Below are 27,411 nucleotides of genomic sequence, written 5' to 3' on the forward strand. Positions count from 1 at the left end.
AGGCAATTGTTTGTGTTAGTGAGAAGAGTGAAATTATTATTACTGATGTTCTTGCATCCAGTGTGTCAGGATGGCCGAGCGGTCTAAGGCGCTGCGTTCAGGTCGCAGTCTCCCCTGGAGGCGTGGGTTCGAATCCCACTTCTGACAGTCTATTTTGTTGGGCTCCCGAGTGGCGCAGCGGTGTAAGGCAATGCATCTCAGCCCTAGTGCCGTCACTACAGACACCCTGGTTTGAATCCAGGCTGTATCACAACCAATTTCATTGGTCCTACTGTACAGTAGTAAGTATATAAACTCAAGTATTTTCCTCTATGCGATCCGTAGTTTAACGGTAGAACAGACTTTTTCCATTGACGTTTTGTAGGCTACGTCTGAATATGGCAATATTACATTTCTCGAGTAGACACTTTTAATTTATCAACATAATACATTATTACACATATCATGACCATTGCAGAATAAATTCCTCACCTTTTCTGGCCATGATGAGTTCATAATCTCGAAAAAGACATACAACAAATTACCATGGCATCGCTCATTTAATTGAGCCTATATTATATTTAGTGGGTTGTGTTTCTGCTTCGGTGGAAAGTTGCCGAACCGATGAGCCCACCAGCCTTCACATCGAATACATACATCTGGATTACGATGATGGTGATGAATGAATCACACAATGTGGATATTTAATTTATTTCCTTTTGATCAGGAATAATATTTAATTTGATGTGTATGAATTTTTTTTTTTGGGGGGGGGTGAAATATGCAATAAAAAAAGGACAGTAATTACCCATAATTCCTGCATCTTTTGATAGTTGTATTTCCAAATTTGATCATCATGATTTAGTTACTGCAAAGACAATCTATTGATCTGAAATCAAATCAAATCTACCTAAAAGACAGACTAACTTTCTGTTTTGTCAGCTTAGACTCAACAAATATGTTTGTGTTAATCTTTTTTGCAGACAGTCATGTTTTAAAGAATGCACTTGCGATTCTGACGGTATCATTTGGTTTGGATTCATGTACTTGTTTTGAGAAGACAGTTACATTTAAATTTTTAAAAGAAATGTACTGTTTTGCAAACTGTCACATAGTTTTGTGTCTTGTGAACACCGTTTCGACAACTGACAACGTTGTTACAAAAAAATGCATGTATGAGATTGAGAAACTGTAAAACTGTAAATAGTGGAGTCTCTTATCTGTTCAGAAATCTGAATGGATTATTCACATTAAATTCACCGGATTGACCACCAGGTGGCAGTGATTCGTCACGGGAAAGTTTTTCACTAACTACCAAAAGTGTACGGGTCTGTATCTTCTTCGTCTCCAGTGTCCTCGTCTTGCCTCGTTTATAAATCGTTGGCCTTCATGATTTTCACACAAAAGCTGGAATATATAAAAACTATACTTAAACTTGAAAATGTGCTTTCCTCCCCCTGCAAACTTTAAACCATATGTACGAACAGTTTATATTGGTGAAATATTGTGTTCCCAGAAGGCAACAGTCGCAGGAATATATGACGACACTATATAAGAACAATAAAACAGGAAACTAAATCGAAAAGACAATTGTTTGTGTTAGTGAGAAGAGTGAAATTATCATTACTGATGTTCTTGCATCCAGTGTGTCAGGATGGCCGAGCGGTCTAAGGCGCTGCGTTCAGGTCGCAGTCTCCCCTGGAGGCGTGGGTTCGAATCCCACTTCTGACAGTCTATTTTGTTGGGCTCCCGAGTGGCGCAGCGGTGTAAGGCAATGCATCTCAGCCCTAGTGCCGTCACTACAGACACCCTGGTTTGAATCCAGGCTGTATCACAACCAATTTCATTGGTCCTACTGTACAGTAGTAAGTATATAAACTCAAGTATTTTCCTCTATGCGATCCGTAGTTTAACGGTAGAACAGACTTTTTCCATTGACGTTTTGTAGGCTACGTCTGAATATGGCAATATTACATTTCTCGAGTAGACACTTTTAATTTATCAACATAATACATTATTACACATATCATGACCATTGCAGAATAAATTCCTCACCTTTTCTGGCCATCTCGAAAAAGACATACAACAAATGACCATGGGCATCGCTCATTTAATTGAGCCTATTATATTTTATAGTTTCTGCTCTAGCCTAGAATAGATCAGCCTATATGCATCCAACAGGGAGCGCAGTTCATAACATTCAGTAGAATTTAACAGGTGAATATACAGTTGATCTTTTGCATTGAAGTGTGTAGGTTACCACTATAAGTAGGGCCCTCGGTGTTGACAACTAATTTCCAGGGAAGTTGCTCGAGGCAGGTCAATTTGTTGCTAAATGACGTTGTGATGTCATCGCGTAATAACGTACAACTACGTCTTTACGTAGAATACACAATAACGTTACTCAAATTGACTGGCTATCTCGGCGAAAAATATGATTTGACATTTGATGGTTTAGATTTGTTTGTTTATCACATTTTTTTGTAATCAACACAACGCATTTTATATGATCAGATATTTGTATTTTTAAACACAACACATTTTATTATTGAACAATTACACATTACACATTATTGAACAATTACATTTTATTTATTTTCTTTTTATCTAGTAAACCTACACATTCTGAACAATTATAGTTTTAAGCAGTGTATTGGTAGTTAGTTATCAACATAATTGTGTTCCTACATTGTATTCACCAGGTTCCTAATTTCTTTAGTGGATTGTGTTTCTGCGTCGGTGGAAAGTTGCCGAGCCGATGAGCCCACCAGCCTTCGCATCGAATACATGCATCTGGATTACGATGATGGTGATGAATGAATCACACAATGTGGATATTTCATTTCTTTCCTTTTGATCAGGAATAATATTTAATTTGATGTGTATACATTTTTTGGGGGGGGGGGGGTTGAAATATGCATTAAAAAAAGGACAGTTATTACCCATAATTCCTGCATCTTTTGATAGTTGTATTTCCAAATTTGATCATCATGATTTAGTTACTGCAAAGACAATCTATTGATCTGAAATCAAATCAAATCTACTTAAAAGACAGACTAACTTTCTGTTTTGTCAGCTTAGACTCAACAAATATATGTTTGTTTGTGTTCATCTTTTTTGCAGACAGTCATGTTTTAAAGAATGCACTTGCGATTCTGACGGAATCATTTGGTTTGGATTCATGTACTTGTTTTGAGAAGACAGCTAAATTTAAAAAATAAAATAAAAAGTACTGTTTTGCAAACTGTCACATAGTTTTGTGTCTTGTGAACACCGTTTCGAAAACTGACAACGTTGTTACAAAAAAAATGCATGTATGAGATTGAGAAACTGTAAAACTGTAAATAGTGGAGTCTCTTATCTGTTCAGAAGTCTGAATGGATTATTCACATTAAATTCACCGGATTGACCACCAGGTGGCAGTGATTCGTCATGGGAAAGTGTTTCACTAACTACCAAAAGTGTACGGGTCTGTATCTTCGTGGTCTCCAGTGTCCTCGTCTTGCCTCGTTTATAAATCGTTGGCCTTCATGGTTTTCACACAAAAGCTGGAATTTATAAAAACTATACTTAAACGTTGATAATGTGCTTTCCTCCCCCTGCAAACTTTAAACCATATGTACGAACAGTTTATATTGGTGAAATATTGTGTTCCCAGAAGGCAACAGTCGCAGGAATATATGACGACACTATATAAGAACAATAAAACAGGAAACTAAATCGAAAAGACAATTGTTTGTGTTAGTGAGAAGAGTGAAATTATCATTACTGATGTTCTTGCATCCAGTGTGTCAGGATGGCCGAGCGGTCTAAGGCGCTGCGTTCAGGTCGCAGTCTCCCCTGGAGGCGTGGGTTCGAATCCCACTTCTGACAGTCTATTTTGTTGGGCTCGCGAGTAGCGCAGCGGTGTAAGGCAATACATCTCAGCGCCAGTGCCGTCACTACAGACACCCTGGTTTGAATCCAGGCTGTATCACAACCAATTTCATTGGTCCTACTGTACAGTGGAAAGTATATAAACTCAAGTGTTTTCCTCTATGCGATCCGTAGTTTAACGGTAGAACAGACTTTTTCCATTGACGTTTTGTAGGCTACGTCTGAATACAGCAAAATTACATTTCTCGAGTAGACAATATTTCATTTATCAACATAATACATTATTACACATATCATGACCATTGCAGAATTACATTCCTCACCTTTTCTGTCCATGATGAGTTCATAATCTCGAAAAAGCCATACAACAAATGACCATGGGCATCGCTCATTTAATTGAGCCTATTAGGCTATTATATTTTATAGTTTCTGCTCTAGCCTAGAATAGATCAGCCTATATGCATCCAACAGGGAGCGCAGTTCATAACATTCAGTAGAATTTAACAGGTGAATATACAGTTGATCTTTTGCATTGAAGTGTGTAGGTTACCACTATCAGTAGGGCCCTCGGTGTTGACAACTAATTTCCAGGGGAAGTTGCTCGAGGCAGGTCGATTTGTTGCTAAATGACGTTGTGATGTCATCGCGTAATAACGTAAAACTACGTCTTTACGTAGAATACACAATAACGTTACTCAAATTGACTGGCTATCTCGGCGAAAAATATGATTTGACATTTGATGGTTTAGATTTGTTTGTTTATCACATTTTTTGGGGGGGGGGGAAGAAATATAAACACAACGCATTTTATATGATCAGATATTTTTATTTTTAAACACAACACATTTAATTATTGAACAATTACACATTACACATTATTGAACAATTCCATTTCATTTATTGTATTTTTATCTAGTCAACCTACACATTCTGAACAATTATAGTTTTAAGCAGTGTATTGGTAGTTAGTTATGGCTGCAAAAGTGCTTTGTGAGTGATGTCAGCAGCAGGCGCTCAGCTCGTGCAGTTTGCAATTTGCGGAAATTGCTGCTGGCCTGTGCACGAGCTGAGCGCCTGCACTCCTCTTCCTCTTCCTCCTTAGAGAGTGGGTGTGTCCAGGGGAAGGAAGGTCATGTAAGTGGGTGTGTCCAGAGGAAGGAAGGTCATGTAAGTGGGTGTGTCCAGAGGAAGGAAGGTCATGTAAGTGGGTTTGTCCAGAGGAAGGAAGGTTATGTAAGTGGGTGTGTCCAGAGGAAGGAAGGTCATGTAAGTGGGTGTGTCCAGAAGAAGTAGGTGTGTCCAGAGGAAGGAAAGGTCATGTAAGTGGGTGTGTCCAGAGGAAGGAAGGTCATGTAAGTGGGTGTGTCCAGAGTAAGGAAGGTCATGTAAGTGGGTGTGTCCAGAGGAAGGAAGGTCATGTAAGTGGGTGTGTCCAGAGGAAGGAAGGTCATGTAAGTGGGTTTGTCCAGAGGAAGGAAGGTTATGTAAGTGGGTGTGTCCAGAGGAAGGAAGGTCATGTAAGTGAGTGTGTCCAGATTTGGGGATGATGGATGACTTCTACAGGAGGATTCTACAGGAGGATGTCAGGCCATCTGTCTGTGAGCTGAAGCTGAAGTGCAGCTGGGTCGTGCAGCAAGACAACGATCCAAAGCACGCAATCGAGTCGACATGAAAATGTCTAAAAAGCAACACATTTGAAGTTTTCGAATGGCCTAGTCAAAGTCCAGACCTAATCTCAATTGAGATGTTGTGGCAGGACTTGAAACGAGCAGCTCGTGCTTGAAAACCCACTAATTGTCGCTGAGTTACAGCCCTTCTGTATGGAATAGTTGGTCACAAATCCTCCACCGCGACGTGAGAGACCGATCAACAACTACAGGAAGTGTTTGGTTTGAAGCACTGCAGCTAAAGGTGGCACAACAAGTTATTGTGTAAGTGTGAGGAGGCAATAACTTTTTCACACAGGACAATTGGTTGTTACATCATTTTGTTTATGAAATAAATGAAATAAGTATATAATTGTTGTGTTATTTATTCACTCAGGTTCCCTTTATGTAATATTAGGTTTTGGTTGAAGATTCTGTATATATATATATATATATATATATATATATATTGTTTTTTTTGCAAAAGTAGAGAAAATAATTGGTGGATAATTGGGGGCTCTTCCCAGGTCAATCATTACGGATAATGGGGGGCCTTCCCAGGGCAATCATTACAGATAATGGGGGGCTTTCCCAGGGCAATGATTACGGATAATGGAGGTCTTTCCCAGTGCAATCATAACGGATAATGGGGGGCTTTCCCAGGGCAATCATTACGGATAATGGGGGGCCTTCCCAGGGCAATCATTACGGATAATGGGGGGCTTTCCCAGGGCAATCATTGCGGATAATGGGGGGCTTTCCCAGGGTAATCATTACGGATAATGGGGGGCTTCCCAGGGCAATCATTACGGATAATGGGGGGTCTTCCCAGGGCAATCATTACGGATAATGGGGGGCTTTCCCAGGGCAATCATTACGAATAATGGGGGGCTTCCCAGGGCAATCATTACGGATAATGGGGGGCCTTCCCAGGGCAATCATTACGGATAATGGGGGGCCTTCCCAGGGCAATCACGTCAGATAACAGCCCCCAGTTTGTGTACGATTGATTCATCGACACCATTATTTAGACTAATGTAAAGTCAGTTATTGTTGGTTGATCTCTAATGAAGTCAGTCAGGTTGTAGTACAACTGTTCTAACACTAGATGGAGACAAATAACAAGTTTAGAAACTCCTTACGACATCTGCACGTTAACGCATTATACAAGACTTATACTTTCTTAATGTCTATATTCATTCATTTGTTGTTTTACCCAGTATTGAAAAGATTACTTTAAAGGGTCGAGGGAATGTCTAAATATAAAATGTATTCATCAAAAAGATGTCAAACGGACACAACCATTGGTGTGCTACTTCCAAGTTGGTTCCACTCTGAAAATGGTTATAGTGAACGCACTAGACTACCGCCACAAACATAAATACTAGGGCTGTCAAACGATTCAAATGATTAATCAAGTTAATGGCATTACTTCATCGAGATTTATCAACAACAACAAAATAATATATCAAATTTGGCCCTAAATAAATAACGATTTTTCCATTGATGTTTAAACGGCATTTTCACCATAAACAAAACAAGAGTCACTATCATACAGCAATCAATGTTTCAGCATTGATCAGAGGGAGTAGACCTACTGAAACATTGATCCGAGGGAGTAGACCTACTGAAACATTGATCAGAGGGAGTAGACCTACTGAAACATTGATCAGAAGGACTAGACCTACTGAAACATTGATCAGAGGGAGTAGACCTACTGAAACATTGATCAGAGGGAGTAGACCTACTGAAACATTGATCAGAGGGAGTAGACCTACTGAAACATTGATCAGAGGGAGTAGACCTACTGAAACATTGATCAGAGGGAGTAGACCTACTGAAACATTGATCAGAGGGAGTAGACCTACTGAAACATTGATCAGAGGGAGTAGACCTACTGAAACATTGATCAGAGGGAGTAGACCTACTGAAACATTGATCAGCGGGAGTAGACCTACTGAAACATTGATCAGAGGGAGTAGACCTACTGAAACATTGATCAGAGGGAGTAGACCTACTGAAACATTGATCAGAGGGAGTAGACCTACTGAAACATTGATCAGAGGGAGTAGACCTACTGAAACATTGATCAGAGGGAGTAGACCTACTGAAACATTGATCAGAGGGAGTAGACCTACTGAAACATCGATCAGAGGGAGTAGACCTACTGAAACATTGATCAGGGGGAGTAGACCTACTGAAACATTGATCAGAGGGAGTAGACCTACTGAAACATTGATCAGAGGGAGTAGACCTACTGAAACATTGATCAGAGGGAGTAGACCTACTGAAACATTGATCAGAGGGAGTAGACCTACTGAAACATTGATCAGAGGGAGTAGACCTACTGAAACATTGATCAGCGGGAGTAGACCTACTGAAACATTGATCAGAGGGAGTAGACCTACTGAAACATTGATCAGAGGGAGTAGACCTACTGAAACATTGATCAGAGGGAGTAGACCTACTGAAACATTGATCAGAGGGAGTAGACCTACTGAAACATTGATCAGAGGGAGTAGACCTACTGAAACATTGATCAGAGGGAGTAGACCTACTGAAACATTGATCAGAGGGAGTAGACCTACTGAAACATTGATCAGAGGGAGTAGACCTACTGAAACATTGATCAGCGGGAGTAGACCTACTGAAACATTGATCAGAGGGAGTAGACCTACTGAAACATTGATCAGAGGGAGTAGACCTACTGAAACATTGATCAGAGGGAGTAGACCTACTGAAACATTGATCAGAGGGAGTAGACCTACTGAAACATTGATCAGAGGGAGTAGACCTACTGAAACATTGATCAGAGGGAGTAGACCTACTGAAACATTGATCAGAGGGAGTAGACCTACTGAAACATTGATCAGAGGGAGTAGACCTACTGAAACATTGATCAGCGGGAGTAGACCTACTGAAACATTGATCAGAGGGAGTAGACCTACTGAAACATTGATCAGAGGGAGTAGACCTACTGAAACATTGATCAGCGGGAGTAGACCTACTGAAACATTGATCAGAGGGAGTAGACCTACTGAAACATTGATCAGAGGGAGTAGACCTACTGAAACATTGATCAGAGGGAGTAGAGACCTACTGAAACATTGATCCGAGGGAGTAGACCTACTGAAACATTGATCAGAGGGAGTAGACCTACTGAAACATTGATCAGAGGGAGTAGACCTACTGAAACATTAATCAGAGGGAGTAGACCTACTGAAACATTGATCAGAGGGAGTAGACCTACTGAAACATTGATCAGAGGGAGTAGACCTACTGAAACATTGATCAGAGGGAGTAGACCTACTGAAACATTGATCAGAGGGAGTAGACCTACTGAAACATTGATCAGAGGGAGTAGACCTACTGAAACATTGATCAGAGGGAGTAGAACTACTGAAACATTGATCAGAGGGAGTAGACCTACTGAAACATTGATCAGAGGGAGTAGACCTACTGAAACATTGATCAGAGGGAGTAGACCTACTGAAACATCGATCAGAGGGAGTAGACCTACTGAAACATTGATCAGAGGGAGTAGACCTACTGAAACATTGATCAGAGGGAGTAGACCTACTGAAACATTGATCAGAGGGAGTAGACCTACTGAAACATTGATCAGAGGGAGTAGACCTACTGAAACATTGATCAGAGGGAGTAGACCTACTGAAACATTGATCAGAGGGAGTAGACCTACTGAAACATTGATCAGAGGGAGTAGACCTACTGAAACATTGATCAGAGGGAGTAGACCTACTGAAACATTGATCAGAGGGAGTAGACCTACTGAAACATTGATCAGAGGGAGTAGACCTACTGAAACATTGATCAGAGGGAGTAGACCTACTGAAACATTGATCAGAGGGAGTAGACCTACTGAAACATTGATCAGCGGGAGTAGACCTACTGAAACATTGATCAGAGGGAGTAGACCTACTGAAACATTGATCAGAGGGAGTAGACCTACTGAAACATTGATCAGAGGGAGTAGACCTACTGAAACATCGATCAGAGGGAGTAGACCTACTGAAACATTGATCAGCGGGAGTAGACCTACTGAAACATTGATCAGCGGGAGTAGACCTACTGAAACATTGATCAGAGGGAGTAGACCTACTGAAACATTGATCAGAGGGAGTAGACCTACTGAAACATTGATCAGAGGGAGTAGACCTACTGAAACATTGATCAGAGGGAGTAGACCTACTGAAACATCGATCAGAGGGAGTAGACCTACTGAAACATTGATCAGCGGGAGTAGACCTACTGAAACATTGATCAGCGGGAGTAGACCTACTGAAACATTGATCAGAGGGAGTAGACCTACTGAAACATTGATCAGAGGGAGTAGACCTACTGAAACATTGATCAGAGGGAGTAGACCTACTGAAACATTGATCAGAGGGAGTAGACCTACTGAAACATTGATCAGAGGGAGTAGACCTACTGAAACATTGATCAGAGGGAGTAGACCTACTGAAACATTGATCAGAGGGAGTAGACCTACTGAAACATTGATCAGCGGGAGTAGACCTACTGAAACATTGATCAGAGGGAGTAGACCTACTGAAACATTGATCAGAGGGAGTAGACCTACTGAAACATTGATCAGAGGGAGTAGACCTACTGAAACATCGATCAGAGGGAGTAGACCTACTGAAACATTGATCAGCGGGAGTAGACCTACTGAAACATTGATCAGCGGGAGTAGACCTACTGAAACATTGATCAGAGGGAGTAGACCTACTGAAACATTGATCAGAGGGAGTAGACCTACTGAAACATTGATCAGAGGGAGTAGACCTACTGAAACATTGATCAGAGGGAGTAGACCTACTGAAACATCGATCAGAGGGAGTAGACCTACTGAAACATTGATCAGCGGGAGTAGACCTACTGAAACATTGATCAGCGGGAGTAGACCTACTGAAACATTGATCAGAGGGAGTAGACCTACTGAAACATTGATCAGAGGGAGTAGACCTACTGAAACATTGATCAGAGGGAGTAGACCTACTGAAACATCGATCAGAGGGAGTAGACCTACTGAAACATCGATCAGAGGGAGTAGACCTACTGAAACATTGATCAGAGGGAGTAGACCTACTGAAACATCGATCAGAGGGAGTAGACCTACTGATAACAGCTAGTTTTCCTCTCCCCACCCAGACCACTCTTTTTTGTTGTTGTTGACCATTTTAATTTAAAAACAATCACAGTAAGGTACAGTACTTAATTATTACCAATAAATTATTTGATATTGAGATAAAAAAAAATAATTTGCATTGGAACTTCAATATGCTGACTGTCTAATCACTGGCTTGCATGGAGTTGAACCTTTATGTAAAGCTTTTTCATCAAACTGTCCTCATCCTCAAACAATTACTTTCATGTTTGGTGAAGGGAGAGAGAGAGAGAGAGATTACATTTAACCAATTACATTTTGGATGGCAAAGTAAACGCTCAGTTTGGAATAATGGAATAACCACGTGAACGTAAATGGGTTTGAGATGTGCGTAGCTGAGTTGAGCAAGCGGGAGTCGTCACTAGTTACCACAGCCTTAAAGTCATAAACCGTGCCCATTTCTACAATTTATCTTCTTCAAATGTGATTTTAAATCTAACCACACTGCAAACCTTATGCCTAGCACTAAATTAAGACCAAAAAGCTCATGTTTGTTTTCATACATTTTTACGAAATATACCATTTTGACTTTGTAGCTGTGGTAACTAGTGGAAACCGAGAGCGCAAACAAACGAAAAGAGAGCGAGAGAGACAGAGAGACAGAGAGAAAGGAACCATAGTTGGGGTAGCATCTATTTATCTTCCGGGGAATGCCTGAAATCTTCGAGGCGATGGGGACCGTTCCCCGGATTATTCTCTGCATGGATCATACTACGTGTTATTTCACTCTGTCGGTATCGGTATGATTGAGTTGGATTACGGGAGTATGGAGAGGAGGAAGAGCCTGTTTCCCTGGCTGGTACTCTTCACCGTGCAGTTCAGCCGGAGTTCACAGCAAGTACTCAGAATAGGTAAATGCAATGGGCGGCATAGCCTAATACCAATACTATATATACTATTGGTTTCATATAGAGAATTGTATCTGCAATAGTAGTATCTATTGTCGAAAGTAGTATCTGTTCTCTAGCCTAGTATCCACTTATATGGTTGGCATAGTCCATTGGTCACTAACCTTTTCTGACTGAGCCAAGATCACTTTTGCGAGTCCCAAATACAAGCCGCTCAGAAGTTTTTCTAACGTGACTTTAAAACGCCTATGTAACATAACCCAATTAATAACGGTTCTGCAGTAAATAGGCTATAGTCCCAATACATTTTCACTGCATATATGCTATGCCTGAAATGCCAATGTTGTTCTTCTCAAACCATTTGGAAATATATATATATATATATATATATATATATATAATTAAAGCACACAGTGCATTCAGAAAGTATTCAGACCCTTGACTTTTTACATTACAGCCATATTCTAAAATGGATTTAAAAATTTTAAGAAATTCTCATAAATCTACACACCATACCTCATAATGACAAAGCAAAAACAGGTTTTGAGAAATTGTTGCTAATTTATAAAAGCTAGGGGGTACAATATCACATTACAATTACACAAGGACCTTAAGGGACATGCATATACTTACAATTCTAACAGCTTTTTTGTTAGTAGAGCATTTAAAAGTCTTAAAATACAGTTCAATTTCTTTTTGTAGGGTACGAAAATGTGGTTTTCTGTTTGTAAATTTACATTTGTGTATATGAAATTTGGCCAAAAGAATAATGAAATTAATTACATAAAAATGATTCCGCTTATTTCTATTGTATGTAAAGAATCCAAACAGTACATCTCTCCACAATAGTGTAAAATCTTCATAAATGTGTTCAATTATAAACCTACTGATGTCTTGCCAGAGTTTTCTTACATGAACACAATGCCAAAAAAGATGCACAACTGTTTCTGGGTGGTCATTACAAAAGGAGCAATTTCAGTTGATGTTTTCCTTAAACTTCTTCATATAGTGGTTGGCAGGATAATATTTATGAATAATTTTAAAGGAAACTTCCTTAATTTTGTTAACAAGTAGGTATGTGTGTGGCAACATCCAAACTTTTTTCCAACAGATATTCTCAATAAATCCATTCCAATAAGGCAGGACATAAGGTATAGATTGATACAACATCCTGCTGAAACAAGGTTCGTAATCGCTCTGTTGTTGAATGGACCAAAAGAGAAACAAATCTTTCCTACTGATGAGTCAACAGGGACAATAGAAGGTAGGCTCTGAGGGTCAGGTCTTGAAAGGTTCCTGAATAACATAGCAACACCTGAGGGTATGGCATCTAAAACAATTGCAAAATCTTTAGGTGTTACAGGGACCTTGTAAAGTGATAAGAATTCTTTATAACTGAGTAAAAGACCCTCTGCATTTACCAGTTGGCTCACCAATAGGATATTATTTCGGAACCAAGATATTTAGACACCTCAAATTTAAAGAGCTCCCAGTTCTTGCAATAAGATTTTTCTTCACAAGCCTTTTCCCAAAAGTGTGAGAGCAGATCTTTAACCTCAAATGTAACTATATCATTATTTAATAATGAGCTATTTAGCTTCCAGTAGGATGCTCTACCAAGGTTCGTATCAGGGGTAAATATTTTGATATCAATGTAAATAGCCTTATGGTCTGTGAGGGGAGTAGTACAAATATTTGTAGTAAGGAATTGCTCAGGTCGATTTGTTGCTAAATGACGTTGTGATGTCATCGCGTAATAACGTAAAACTGCGTCTTTACGTGGAATACACAATAACGTTACTCAAATTGACTGGCTATCTCGGCGAAAAATATGATTTGACATTTGATGGTTTAGATTTGTTTGTTTATCACATTTTTTTGGGGAAAAGTAACATAAACACAACGCATTTTATATGATCAGATATTTTTATTTTTAAACACAACACATTTAATTATTGAACAATTACACATTACACATTATTGAACAATTCCATTTTATTTATTTTATTTTGATCTAGTAAACCTACACATTCTGAACAATTATAGTTTTAAGCAGTGTATTGGTAGTTAGTTATCGTGACTGGCTGCAAAAGTGCATTGTGAGTGACGTCAGCAGCAGGCGCTCAGCTCGTGCACAGGCAGATGATTTGCAATTTGCGGAAATTGCTGCTGGCCTGTGCACGAGCTGAGCGCCTGCACTCCTCTTCCTCTTCCTCCTTAGAGAGTGGGTGTGTCCAGAGGAAGGAAGGTTATGTAAGTGGGTGTGTCCAGAGGAAGGAAGGTCATGTAAGTGGGTGTGTCCAGAGGAAGCAAGGTTATGTAAGTGGGTGTGCCCAGAGGAAGGAAGGTCATGTAAGTGGGTGTGTCCAGAGGAAGAAAGGTCATGTAAGTGGGTGTGTCCAGAGGAAGGAAGGTCATGTAAGTGGGTGTGTCCAGAGGAAGGAAGGTCATGTAAGTGGGTGTGTCCAGAGGAAGCAAGGTTATGTAAGTGGGTGTGTCCAGAGGAAGGAAGGTCATGTAAGTGGGTGTGTCCAGAGGAAGAAAGGTCATGTAAGTGGGTGTGTCCAGAGGAAGGAAGGTCATGTAAGTGGGTGTGTCCAGAGGAAGGAAGGTTATGTAAGTGGGTGTGTCCAGAGGAAGGAAGGTCATGTAAGTGGGTTTGTCCAGAGGAAGGAAGGTCATGTAAGTGGGTTTGTCCAGAGGAAAGAAGGTTATGTAAGTGGGTTTGTCCAGAGGAAGGAAGGTCATGTAAGTGGGTGTGTCCAGATTTGGGGATGCTTTGCTGCCTCAGGACCTGGATGACTTGCCTTAATAGAAGGAACCATGAATTCTGCTCTGTATCAGAGAATTCTACAGGAGGATGTCAGGCCATCTGTCTGTGAGCTGAACCATGAATTCTGCTCGGTATCAGAGAATTCTGCAGGAGGATGTCAGGCCATCTGTCTGTGAGCTGAACCATGAATTCTGCTCTGTATCAGAGAATTCTACAGGAGGATGTCAGGCCATCTGTCTGTGAGCTGAACCATGAATTCTGCTCTGTATCAGAGAATTCTACAGGAGGATGTCAGGCCATCTGTCTGTGAGCTGAACCATGAATTCTGCTCTGTATCAGAGAATTCTACAGGAGGATGTCAGGCCATCTGTCTGTGAGCTGAAGCTGAAGTGTAGCTGGGTCGTGCAGCAAGACAACGATCCAAAGCACGCAATCGAGTCGACATGAAAATGTCTAAAAAGCAACAAATTTGAAGTTTTCGAATGGCCTAGTCAAAGTCCAGACCTAATCTCAATTGAGATGTTGTGGCAGGACTTGAAACGAGCAGCTCGTGCTTGAAAACCCACTAATGTCGCTGAGTTACAGCCCTTCTGTATGGAATAGTTGGTCACAAATCCTCCACCGCGACGTGAGAGACCGATCAACAACTACAGGAAGTGTTTGGTTGGAAGCACTGCAGCACAACAAGTTATTGTGTAAGTGTGAGGAGGCAATAACTTTTTCACACAGGACAATTGGTTGTTACATCATTTTGTTTATGAAATAAATGAAATAAGTATATAATTGTTGTGTTATTTATTCACTCAGGTTCCCTTTATGTAATATTAGGTTTTGGTTGAAGATTCTGTATATATATATATATATATATATATATATATATTGTTTTTTTTGCAAAAGTAGAGAAAATAATTGGGGATAATTGGGGGCTCTTCCCAGGGCAATCATTACGGATAATGGGGGGCCTTCCCAGGGCAATCATTACAGATAATGGGGGGCTTTCCCAGGGCAATGATTACGGATAATGGAGGGCTTTCCCAGTGCAATCATAACGGATAATGGGGGGCTTTCCCAGGGCAATCATTACGGATAATGGGGGGCCTTCCCAGGGCAATCATTACGGATAATGGGGGGCTTTCCCAGGGCAATCATTGCGGATAATGGGGGGCTTTCCCAGGGTAATCATTACGGATAATGGGGGGCTTCCCAGGGCAATCATTACGGATAATGGGGGGCCTTCCCAGGGCAATCATTATGGATAATGGGGGGCCTTCCCAGGGCAATCATTACGGATAATGGGGGGCTTTCCCAGGGCAATCACGTCAGATAACAGCCCCCAGTTTGTGTACGATTGATTCATCGACACCATTATTTAGACTAATGTAAAGTCAGTTATTGTTGGTTGATCTCTAATGAAGTCAGTCAGGTTGTAGTACAACTGTTCTAACACTAGATGGAGACAAATAACAAGTTTAGAAACTCCTTACGACATCTGCACGTTAACGCATTATACAAGACTTATACTTTCTTAATGTCTATATTCATTCATTTGTTGTTTTACCCAGTATTGAAAAGATTACTTTAAAGGGTCGAGGGAATGTCTAAATATAAAATGTATTCATAAAAAAGATGTCAAACGGACACAACCATTGGTGTGCTACTTCCAAGTTGGTTCCACTCTGAAAATGGTTATAGTGAACGCACTAGACTACCGCCACAAACATAAATACTAGGGCTGTCAAACGATTCAAATGATTAATCAAGTTAATGGCATTACTTCATCGAGATTTATCAACAACAACAAAATAATATATCAAATTTGGCCCTAAATAAATAACGATTTTTCCATTGATGTTTAAACGGCATTTTCACCATAAACAAAACAAGAGTCACTATCATACAGCAATCAATGTTTCAGCATTGATCAGAGGGAGTAGACCTACTGAAACATTGATCCGAGGGAGTAGACCTACTGAAACATTGATCAGAGGGAGTAGACCTACTGAAACATTGATCAGAAGGACTAGACCTACTGAAACATTGATCAGAGGGAGTAGACCTACTGAAACATTGATCAGAGGGAGTAGACCTACTGAAACATTGATCAGAGGGAGTAGACCTACTGAAACATTGATCAGAGGGAGTAGACCTACTGAAACATTGATCAGAGGGAGTAGACCTACTGAAACATTGATCAGAGGGAGTAGACCTACTGAAACATTGATCAGAGGGAGTAGACCTACTGAAACATTGATCAGAGGGAGTAGACCTACTGAAACATTGATCAGCGGGAGTAGACCTACTGAAACATTGATCAGAGGGAGTAGACCTACTGAAACATTGATCAGAGGGAGTAGACCTACTGAAACATTGATCAGAGGGAGTAGACCTACTGAAACATTGATCAGAGGGAGTAGACCTACTGAAACATTGATCAGAGGGAGTAGACCTACTGAAACATTGATCAGAGGGAGTAGACCTACTGAAACATTGATCAGAGGGAGTAGACCTACTGAAACATCGATCAGAGGGAGTAGACCTACTGAAACATTGATCAGGGGGAGTAGACCTACTGAAACATTGATCAGAGGGAGTAGACCTACTGAAACATTGATCAGAGGGAGTAGAACTACTGAAACATTGATCAGAGGGAGTAGACCTACTGAAACATTGATCAGAGGGAGTAGACCTACTGAAACATTGATCAGAGGGAGTAGACCTACTGAAACATTGATCCGAGGGAGTAGACCTACTGAAACATTGATCAGAGGGAGTAGACCTACTGAAACATTGATCAGAGGGACTAGACCTACTGAAACATTGATCAGAGGGAGTAGACCTACTGAAACATTGATCAGAGGGAGTAGACCTACTGAAACATTGATCAGAGGGAGTAGACCTACTGAAACATTGATCAGAGGGAGTAGACCTACTGAAACATTGATCAGAGGGAGTAGACCTACTGAAACATTGATCAGAGGGAGTAGACCTACTGAAACATTGATCAGAGGGAGTAGACCTACTGAAACATTGATCAGAGGGAGTAGACCTACTGAAACATTGATCAGAGGGAGTAGACCTACTGAAACATTGATCAGAGGGAGTAGAACTACTGAAACATTGATCAGAGGGAGTAGACCTACTGAAACATTGATCAGAGGGAGTAGACCTACTGAAACATTGATCAGAGGGAGTAGACCTACTGAAACATCGATCAGAGGGAGTAGACCTACTGAAACATTGATCAGAGGGAGTAGACCTACTGAAACATTGATCAGAGGGAGTAGACCTACTGAAACATTGATCAGAGGGAGTAGACCTACTGAAACATTGATCAGAGGGAGTAGACCTACTGAAACATTGATCAGAGGGAGTAGACCTACTGAAACATTGATCAGAGGGAGTAGACCTACTGAAACATTGATCAGAGGGAGTAGACCTACTGAAACATCGATCAGAGGGAGTAGACCTACTGAAACATTGATCAGAGGGAGTAGACCTACTGAAACATCGATCAGCGGGAGTAGACCTACTGAAACATTGATCAGAGGGAGTAGACCTACTGAAACATTGATCAGAGGGAGTAGACCTACTGATAACAGCTAGTTTTCCTCTCCCCACCCAGACCACTCTTTTTTGTTGTTGTTGACCATTTTAATTTAAAAACAATCACAGTAAGGTACAGTACTTAATTATTACCAATAAATTATTTGATATTGAGATAAAAAAAAATAATTTGCATTGGAACTTCAATATGCTGACTGTCTAATCACTGGCTTGCATGGAGTTGAACCTTTATGTAAAGCTTTTTCATCAAACTGTCCTCATCCTCAAACAATTACTTTCATGTTTGGTGAAGGGAGAGAGAGAGAGAGAGAGAGAGATTACATTTAACCAATTACATTTTGGATGGCAAAGTAAACGCTCAGTTTGGAATAATGGAATAACCACGTGAACGTAAATGGGTTTGAGATGTGCGTAGCTGAGTTGAGCAAGCGGGAGTCGTCACTAGTTACCACAGCCTTAAAGTCATAAACCGTGCCCATTTCTACAATTTATCTTCTTCAAATGTGATTTTAAATCTAACCACACTGCAAACCTTATGCCTAGCACTAAATTAAGACCAAAAAGCTCATGTTTGTTTTCATACATTTTTACGAAATATACCATTTTGACTTTGTAGCTGTGGTAACTAGTGGAAACCGAGAGCGCAAACAAACGAAAAGAGAGCGAGAGAGACAGAGAGACAGAGAGAGAGGAACCATAGTTGGGGTAGCATCTATTTATATTCCGGGGAATGCCTGAAATCTTCGAGGCGATGGGGACCGTTCCCCGGATTATCCTCTGCATGGATCATACTACGTGTTATTTCACTCTGTCGGTATCGGTATGATTGAGTTGGATTACGGGAGTATGGAGAGGAGGAAGAGCCTGTTTCCCTGGCTGGTACTCTTCACCGTGCAGTTCAGCCGGAGTTCACAGCAAGTACTCAGAATAGGTAAATGCAATGGGCGGCATAGCCTAATACCAATACTATATATACTATTGGTTTCATATAGATAATTGTATCTGCAATAGTAGTATCTATTGTCGAAAGTAGTATCTGTTCTCTAGCCTAGTATCCACTTATATGGTTGGCATAGTCCATTGGTCACTAACCTTTTCTGACTGAGCCAAGATCACTTTTGCGAGTCCCAAATACAAGCCGCTCAGAAGTTTTTCTAACGTGACTTTAAAACGCCTATGTAACATAACCCAATTAATAACGGTTCTGCAGTAAATAGGCTATAGTCCCAATACATTTTCACTGCATATATGCTATGCCTGAAATGCCAATGTTGTTCTTCTCAAACCATTTGGAAATATATATATATATATATATATATATAATTAAAGCACACAGTGCATTCAGAAAGTATTCAGACCCTTGACTTTTTACATTACAGCCATATTCTAAAATGGATTTAAAAATTTTAAGAAATTCTCATAAATCTACACACCATACCTCATAATGACAAAGCAAAAACAGGTTTTGAGAAATTGTTGCTAATTTATAAAAATGTAACTGAAATATCACATATATACGTACATAAGTATTCAGACCCTTTACTCAGTACTTTGTTGATGCACCTTTGGCAGCGATTACAGCCTCGAGTCTTCTTGGGTATGACGCTACAAGCTTCGCACACCTGTATTTGTGGAGTTTCTCCCATTCTCCTCTGCAGATCCTCAAGCTCTGTCAGGTTGGATGGGAAGCGTCGCTGCACAACTATTTTCAGGTCTCTCCAGAGATGTTCAATCAGGTTCAAGTCCGGGCTCTGGCTGGGCCAATCAAGGACATTCAGAGACTTGTCCCGAAGCCACTCCTGCATTGTCTTGGCTGTGTGCTTAGGGTCGTTGTCCTGTTGGAAGGTGAACCTTCGTCCCAGTCTGAGGTCCGGAGCGCTCTGGAGCAGGTTTTCATCAACAATTTCTCTGTACTTTGCTCCGTTCATCTTTCCCTCGATCCTGACTAGTCTCCTAGTCCCTGCCGCTGAAAAACATCCCCACAGCATGATGCCACCACCACCATGCTTCACCGTAGGGATGGTGCCAGGTTTCCTCCAGATGTGACGCTTCGCATTCAGGCCAAAGAGTTAGTTTCATCAGACCAGAGAATCTTGTTTCTCATGATCTGAGTCCTTTAGGTGCCTTTTGGCAAACTCCAAGCAGGCTGTCATGTACCTTTCATAGAGGAGTGGCTTCAGTCTGGCCACTCTACCATAAAGGCCTGATTGGTGGAGTGCTGCAGTAGTGGTTGTCCTTCTGGAATGTTCTCCCAACTCCACAGAGATGACCATCGGGCTCTTCGTCACCTTGCTGACCAAAACCCTTCTCCCCTGATTGCTCAGTTTGACCAGGCGGCCAGCTCTAGGAGAGTCTTGTTGGTTCCAAACTTCTTCCATTTAAGAATGGAGGCCACTGTGTTCTTGGGGATCAAGAACACAATCAAGTTGTAGAAACATCTCAAGGATGATCAATGGAAACATGTTGCACCTGAGCTCAATTTTGAGTCTCATAGCAAAGGGTCTGAATACTTAAAGTAAATAATGTATTTCAGTTTTTTATTTGTAATAAATTTGCTAACATTTCTAAACTTGTTTTCGCTTTGTCATTATGGGGAATTGTGATGTCATTATGGGGTATTGTGATGTCATTATGGGGTATTGTGATGTAATTATGGGGTACTGTGATGTCATTATGGGGTATTGTGTATAGATTGCTAAGGATCTTTTTTTTTACATTTTAGAATAAGGCTGTAATGTAACTAAATGTGGAACAAGTCAAGAGCTCTGAATACTTTCCTGAATACACTATGTGCAGTGCCTTCAGAAAGTATTCATACCCCTTGACTTATCCCACATTGTGTTGTGTTACAGACTGAATTCAAAATGGATGAGAAATATGTATTCTTACCCATGTACACACAATATCCCATAATGACATGTGTACAGATTGATGAGGATTTTTATATATTTAATTGAATCCATTTTAGAATAAGGCTGTAACGTAACTAAATGTGGAATTGGTGAAGGGATCTGAATACTTTTTGACTGTGCTGTATTTGGTTGACTTTGTAAATGCGGACACTTTTGTATGTTAAATGTTTTGGAAAATTGAAACCTCTTGAAAATGATTTTTCTATCTGAATATTTTCTTCACTCTTGTCTGGAAACAAGATCTAATAGTGGCTGAGACCAAACTATTTAAGAATATAAAGATTTTTATTGGTTTCCCCAAATACCTGAGGGGAAATGTCATTACCACCATGTCATAAAATGTGCTAATTTTAGTTGATAAAGAAATTACAGAAATTGTGCCTAAAATTATTTCATATAAGATTTCACATTCATTTTATTTTTTGAAGTTGTCTCAATAATATGTATTCATCATTGTCATGTCTAAAAATTGTAATTTACTCCTGAGGTGCTGACCTGTTGCACCCTCGACAACTACTGTGATTACTATTATTTGACCCTGCTGGTCATTTATGAACATTTGAACATCTTGGCCATGTTCTGTTATAATCTCCACCCGGCACAGCCAGAAGAGGACTGACCACCCCTCATAGCCTCGTTCCTCTCTAGGTTTCTTCATAGGTTCCTGCCTTTCTAGGGAGTTTTTCCTAGCCACCGTGCTTCTACACCTGCCTTGCTTGCTGTTTGCGGGTTTTAGGCTGGGTTTCTGTACAGCACTTTGAGATATCAGCTGATCTAAGAAGGGCTATATAAACAAATTTGATTCGATTGTCTAAATGTCCATATACGCCTCGATGATAATCAGAAACATGTATTTATCACGTCAAAATCTTAATTCCTAAAATAATGTAAAATATTACCTTAAGAACAAGCACACAAGGTTCACATATGGAACAAAAACCATCAATATCAATTGTAATTTAATACACCTTTGCCTGAAAATATGTATGCTAATGCTGATGCTAATGACTTAGCATTGCGGTAATGACTTAGCATTGCGGTAATGACTTAGCATTGCGGTAATGACTTAGCATTGTGCTAATGACTTAGCATTGTGCTAATGACTTAGCATTGCGGTAATGACAGAGTGTGGTGGAAATGACATTTCATATAAAACAACTGATGAAAAAATACCATTAAACATTTTAATGCCACGGTTGTGTCATTTGTTTGAAGATATAGAACAAACCATTCGTTCCAATTCATCCCAAAGGTATTTGATGGGCTCATTTCTGTACGGACCTCGTTTTGTGCGCAGGGGCATTGTTATGCTGAAATAGGAAAGGACCTTCCACAAACTGTTGCCACAAAGTTAAAAGCACAGAACCGTCTAGAATGTGATTGTATGCTGTAGTGTTAAGATTTCCCTTCACTGGAACTAAGGGGCCTAGCCCAAACCATGAAAAAACAGCTCCAGACCATTCCTCATCCACCAAACTTTACAGTTGACACTCTGCATTGAAACAGGTAGTGTCTCCTGGCATCCGCCAACCCCAGATTCGTCCGTCAGACTGCCAGATGGTGAAGTGTGATTCATCACTCCAGAGAACATGTTTCCAGCTAGCTTTACACCACTCCAGCCGACGCTTGGCATTGCGCATGGTGATTTTAGGCTTGTGTGTGGCTGCTCGTCCATGGAAACACATTTCATGAAGCTCCCGACGAACCCGTATTTTACTGACTTGCTTCCGAAGGCAGTTTGGAACTCGCTAGTGAGTGTTGCAACCCGAGGACAGACAATTTGTACACAGTACAGCACTCGGCGGTCCCGTTCTGTGAGCTTGTGTGGCTGAGCCGATGTTGCTCCTAGACGTTTCCACTTCACAATAACAGCACTTACAGTTGACCGGGGCAGCTCTAGCAGGTCATAAACTTGACATATTGACTTGCTGGAAAGGTGGCATCCTATGGCAGTGCCACGTTGAACGTCACTGAGCTCTTCAGTACGGGCCGTTCTACTACCAATGTTTGTCTATGGAGACGTCAACAGTGAAGAGGCGACTCCGAGATGCTGGCCTTCAAGGCAGAGTTGAAAAAAAAAAAATCTGTATCTCAGACTGGCCAATAAAAATAAAAGATTTAAGATGGGCAAAAGAACATAGACACTGGACAGAGGATCTCTGCCTTGAAGGTCAGCATCACGGAGTTGCCTCTTCACTGTTGACGTTGAGACTGGTGTTTTGCGGGTAATATTTAATGAAGTTGCCAGTTGAGGAGTTGTGATGTGTCTGTTTCTCAAACTAGACACTCTAATTTACTTGTCCTCTTGCTCAGTTGTGCACCGGAGCCTCCCACTCCTCTTTCTATTCTGGTTAGAGCCAGTTTGTGCTGTTCTGTGACGGGAGTAGTACATAGCGTTGTACGAGATCTTCAGTTTCTTGGCAATTTCTCGCATGGAATAGCCTTAATTTCTCAGAACAAGAATAGACTGACAAGTTTCAGAACAAAGTTCTTTGTTTCTGGACATTTTGTGCTTGTAATCGAACCCACAAATGCTGATGCTCCAGAAACGATTCTAAAGAAGGCCAGTTTTATTGCTTCTTTAATCAGAACAACAGTTTTCAGCTGTGCTAACATAAATGCAAAAGGGTTTTCTAATGATCAATTAGCCTTTTAAAATTATAAACTTGGATTAGCTGACATAACGTGCCATTGGAACACAGGAGTGATGGTTGCTGATAATGGGCCTCTGTACGCCTATGTAGATATTCCATAATAAAATCAGCCGTTTCCAGCTACAATAGTCATTTACAACATTAACAATGTCTACACTGTATTTCTGATCAATTTTATGTTATTTTAATGGACAAAAAAATGTTTTTTCTTTCAAAAACAAGGACATTTCTAAGTGATCCCAAACTTTTTAATAGTAGTGTATATAGATAGATAGTACCAGTTAAAAGTTTGGCCTTGGCTACTGTATGGGTTTTCTACAACTTTAATGTATCGCTAACCTTCTGGAAACTTCTCTATGTTTGTGAAACTCAAATAAACTGTAGAATGGGGTGGAGGGAGAGAGAGCTATGTGGATACAGTGACCTGTGGATGGATATTAGATAGAGAAAACCCTCAATGAAGGATTTATTTTATTTGGCCGTCATTGAAAATAAGAATTTGTTCTTTAACTGACTTGCCTGGTTAAATAAAGGTCAAATACATTTAAAAAATTACGGTCTGATCTTCTTTACGTAAGTCCACCCAATAAGGATTAAGGGACGCTGTCCTCTGTCCTTCATGGAGGATTTGACCGTTTGGTGGGTGATTCTGGTAACGTTTCCTCATGGTGAGTTAACAGACTGCGGGATCCGGTGGCCCCTGCGACGCCCGATTGTTCTCCTGCGTCTGTCTGTTGCCCTCCTGTGGGCACGCGCCTCCGTTTGGCTAAATCACATGGGAGGTTTTTAATGATCGCCGTTCCGTCCCGTTAAGCTTCTTTACAAAGAAAGGCCTGATTAGACTCCTCCCCCCACCCTCCCTCCCCCCCCCCTCCCCCCTCCACTCATCCCTAGAAGAAAGAGAGATTGGACTGGAAGCCAGAAACAGAAATCCTTACCTTGCACAGCCCCGGTTTTTGTTAACAGGCGGGATGACGGTACAGCTGCCAAATTTCCCCAGAGTCAATTAACACTGGTGTTGAACTTTTTCCCCAGTTTACTACCAGCTCTATACGCAGTGTTGCAATGCCGTTTCTCATCACAAAAGGGGCTACTCCTTGTAATACACTTCTATAGGCTATTTAGGCTATAAAATATCCTATTTTGCATTGATAAACAAATATAATCTCAGGAACTGTTCAAACAGTAAACCAAACAACATGATTCTCCCCTGAAAAGGCATTATGTTTAGCAGTAATAACTAGTGATTACAGGCCATTGTGGAATGCCTGAACCTACTGTAGCCAGCTAGTTAGCCGTGTGCTTTTTTTTCATTCATGACCAAAACATGATGTTCTATTTCTTTTAGTAGATATGGGAATGAATACACAAGCACGATATCAAACTGGGAGGATGTTTTTCTTCTTCTTATAAATCAGATTATTTATGCAGGAAGCTAAAAAGGCTAGCTAGCTTGCTATGTTTTTATCCAGGCTAAAGCCAGGCTCCCAGCTAGCCAGGCTCCCAGCTAGCCAGGCTGCCAGCTAGCCAGGCTGCCAGCTAGCCAGGCTGCCAGTTAGCCAGGCTGCCAGCTAGCCAGGCTGCCAGCTAGCCAGGCTGCCAGTTAGCCAGGCTGCCAGCTAGCCAGGCTGCCAGTTAGCCAAGCTGCCAGCTAGCCAGGCTGCCAGTTAGCCAGGCTGCCAGCTAGCTACTACTAGCAAAGGAAGGCGACTCTTACTTGTTTTCACAAAATGGAATGACAACATTTAAATAAAAAAAAGCGTTGCTATCGCCCCCTTGTGAATGGGAGTGGAACCGGCAAGAATATCAAGGTCCCTATTCCAAAAAATCCCAGTTCAACCACGTGCAACGGAGTTAAGCTTGTAGTAATCTTTTACGCATGCAGCCAAACGTTGTTAATTCTTACCACACACACACACACACACACACACACACACACACACACACACACACACACACACACACACACACACACACACACACACACACACACACACTGTTCATTTGCTTTGAATGTGCATTAATCCAGGGTCGCAACTTTGGTTTTAGAAGTAAGGGGGGAGGCATCATTGATTTGTATTTTTTTATAAATACTCCAGATAGTCTACCCGACCCGTCGGAGGCGTCTGCATGGTCCTAAAGCACATCTTTGCCCTGTTTTGTATCATATTCCAATGATAAAACTAGCGGGGGCAAAAATGCAATTTCAGAATGTGTGGGGTGGGGGGGGGGGGGCAAAAATGCAATTTCAGAATGTGGGGGGCATGTCCCCCCCCATCCCCAGTGACATTTGCTCACCTGCATTCATCTATTTAGCAAGCTGACTGAAGTATATTGATGTAATGTAATAGGCTATTATAATATTGACCCTCTTTTTCTTTCTCTCTCTCGGGTCTCCTTGAAGATATAGATGAGAGATCACTCGTTTCACAGACAGTAGATGAAACCTTCTGTAAATAAGCATACGGCTGATAGACTATTGTTTGCCCCGCGTTGTTTTGTTTTTCAAAGCAAAACTACTGAACACACACACACGCACGCACGCACGCACACACACACACACACACACACACACACACACACACACACACACACACACACACACACACACACACACACACACACACACACACACACACCTCAGTCTGCTATGACACCACTTTATCAATCAGTGAGAGAGATGGATGCATTGAAGACAGAAAGGAGGGAGAATTAATCAATTATCACACATAACACTCCTGTCATAGCCAGCCTATGGAGAGGCCTATGGAGAGGTGCTGAAACACATTCTGCCCTAGATTAGTATAGATGCCCTATGCAGGGATGACACTAGGAGATGAAGATGAAGATTAGTGTAGAGACTCAGAGCTACAAAAGGGTATATCATACACTGTCGTTGAGGAACAATGGGAAAGTTATTCTGCTTCGAAAGTTGATAAACATGTAACTCCACTTTTGAGAAAATGGCCCTTTTTTAAATGTTCTGGTACACCTACTGGAGAGCTCTTCTTTGTCTCCACCCATTCAGCATTGTCCACACCCTCTTAAGCCTTTAGCCCCGCCCATTCAGCATCGTCCACACCCTCTTAAGTATTTAGCCCCGCCCATTCAGCATCGTTCACACCCTCTTAAGTATTTAGCCCCGACCATTCAGCATCGTTCACACCCTCTTAAGCCTTTAGCCCCGCCCATTCAGCATCGTCCACACCCTCTTAAGTATTTAGCACCGCCCATTCAGCATCGTTCACACCCTCTTAAGCCTTTAGCCCCGCCCATTCAGCATCATTCACACCCTCTTAAGCCTTTAGCCCTGCCCATTCAGCATCGTTCACACCCTCTTAAGCCGTTAGCCCCGCCCATTCAGCATCGTTCACACCCTCTTAAGCCTTTAGCACTGCCCATTCAGCATCATTCACACCCTCTTAAGCCTTTAGCCCTGCCCATTCAGCATCGTTCACACCCTCTTAAGCCGTTAGCCCCGCCCATTCAGCATCGTTCACACCCTCTTAAGCCTTTAGCACTGCCCATTCAGCATCGTTCACACCCTCTTAAGCCTTTAGCACCGCCCATTCAGCATCGTTCACACCCTCTTAAGCCTTTAGCCCCGCCCATTCAGCATCATCCACACCCTCTTAACCCTTTAGCCCCACCCATCCCTTTAAGGATTGACATGTGAGGCCATGTGCTAAACAGAGTGAGTACGGTAGTGTAGTAAACAACCAAAGGGTTCAAGGCTGAAAGTAGTAAAAGTAGTAGCCTACAATAAGGAACTGTGCCTTAGACCGCTGTGCCACTCAGGAGCCCACATATGGTGGATTGATCACAAGTGAATGGGTCACTATTGTCTAGACATGTACACATGTTCATGAAATACAATAGATGGCCGTAATCACCCACAGACACACCTGGCTAACTTGATGGGTTATGTAATCGTTTGGCGAAGTGGAGTCTAGATAGCTAGCTATACAATG

General features: G+C 41.3%; 1 protein-coding gene and 3 non-coding genes across 6 annotated transcripts in view; all 4 read left to right on the top strand.

Moving 5' to 3' along the window:
• Window positions 1–64: 64 nt before the first annotated feature.
• trnal-cag (transfer RNA leucine (anticodon CAG)) lies at window positions 65–147 on the top strand. The gene has a single exon. It is a non-coding gene; the product is annotated as a tRNA-Leu (tRNA).
• Window positions 148–1,627: 1,480 nt separating this feature from the next.
• On the top strand, window positions 1,628–1,710 carry trnal-cag (transfer RNA leucine (anticodon CAG)). The gene has a single exon. It is a non-coding gene; the product is annotated as a tRNA-Leu (tRNA).
• Window positions 1,711–3,769: 2,059 nt separating this feature from the next.
• On the top strand, window positions 3,770–3,852 carry trnal-cag (transfer RNA leucine (anticodon CAG)). The gene has a single exon. It is a non-coding gene; the product is annotated as a tRNA-Leu (tRNA).
• Window positions 3,853–18,659: 14,807 nt separating this feature from the next.
• LOC139387900 (glutamate receptor, ionotropic, kainate 1a) overlaps window positions 18,660–27,411 on the top strand; it is a 99,530-nt gene continuing 90,778 nt past the window's right edge. For all 3 annotated transcript variants that reach the window (XR_011629233.1, XM_071134251.1, XM_071134252.1), the window contains exon 1: window positions 18,660–18,805. Coding sequence is in view for 2 of the 3 variants with exons in the window: in XM_071134251.1 (XP_070990352.1) it covers window positions 18,697–18,805 (109 nt within the window). In the remaining variant the exon portion in view is untranslated. The remainder of the gene's footprint in view (window positions 18,806–27,411) is intronic.

The sequence above is a fragment of the Oncorhynchus clarkii genome, chromosome 29 (genome assembly GCF_045791955.1).
Source record: "Oncorhynchus clarkii lewisi isolate Uvic-CL-2024 chromosome 29, UVic_Ocla_1.0, whole genome shotgun sequence".
NCBI lineage: Eukaryota > Metazoa > Chordata > Actinopteri > Salmoniformes > Salmonidae > Oncorhynchus > Oncorhynchus clarkii.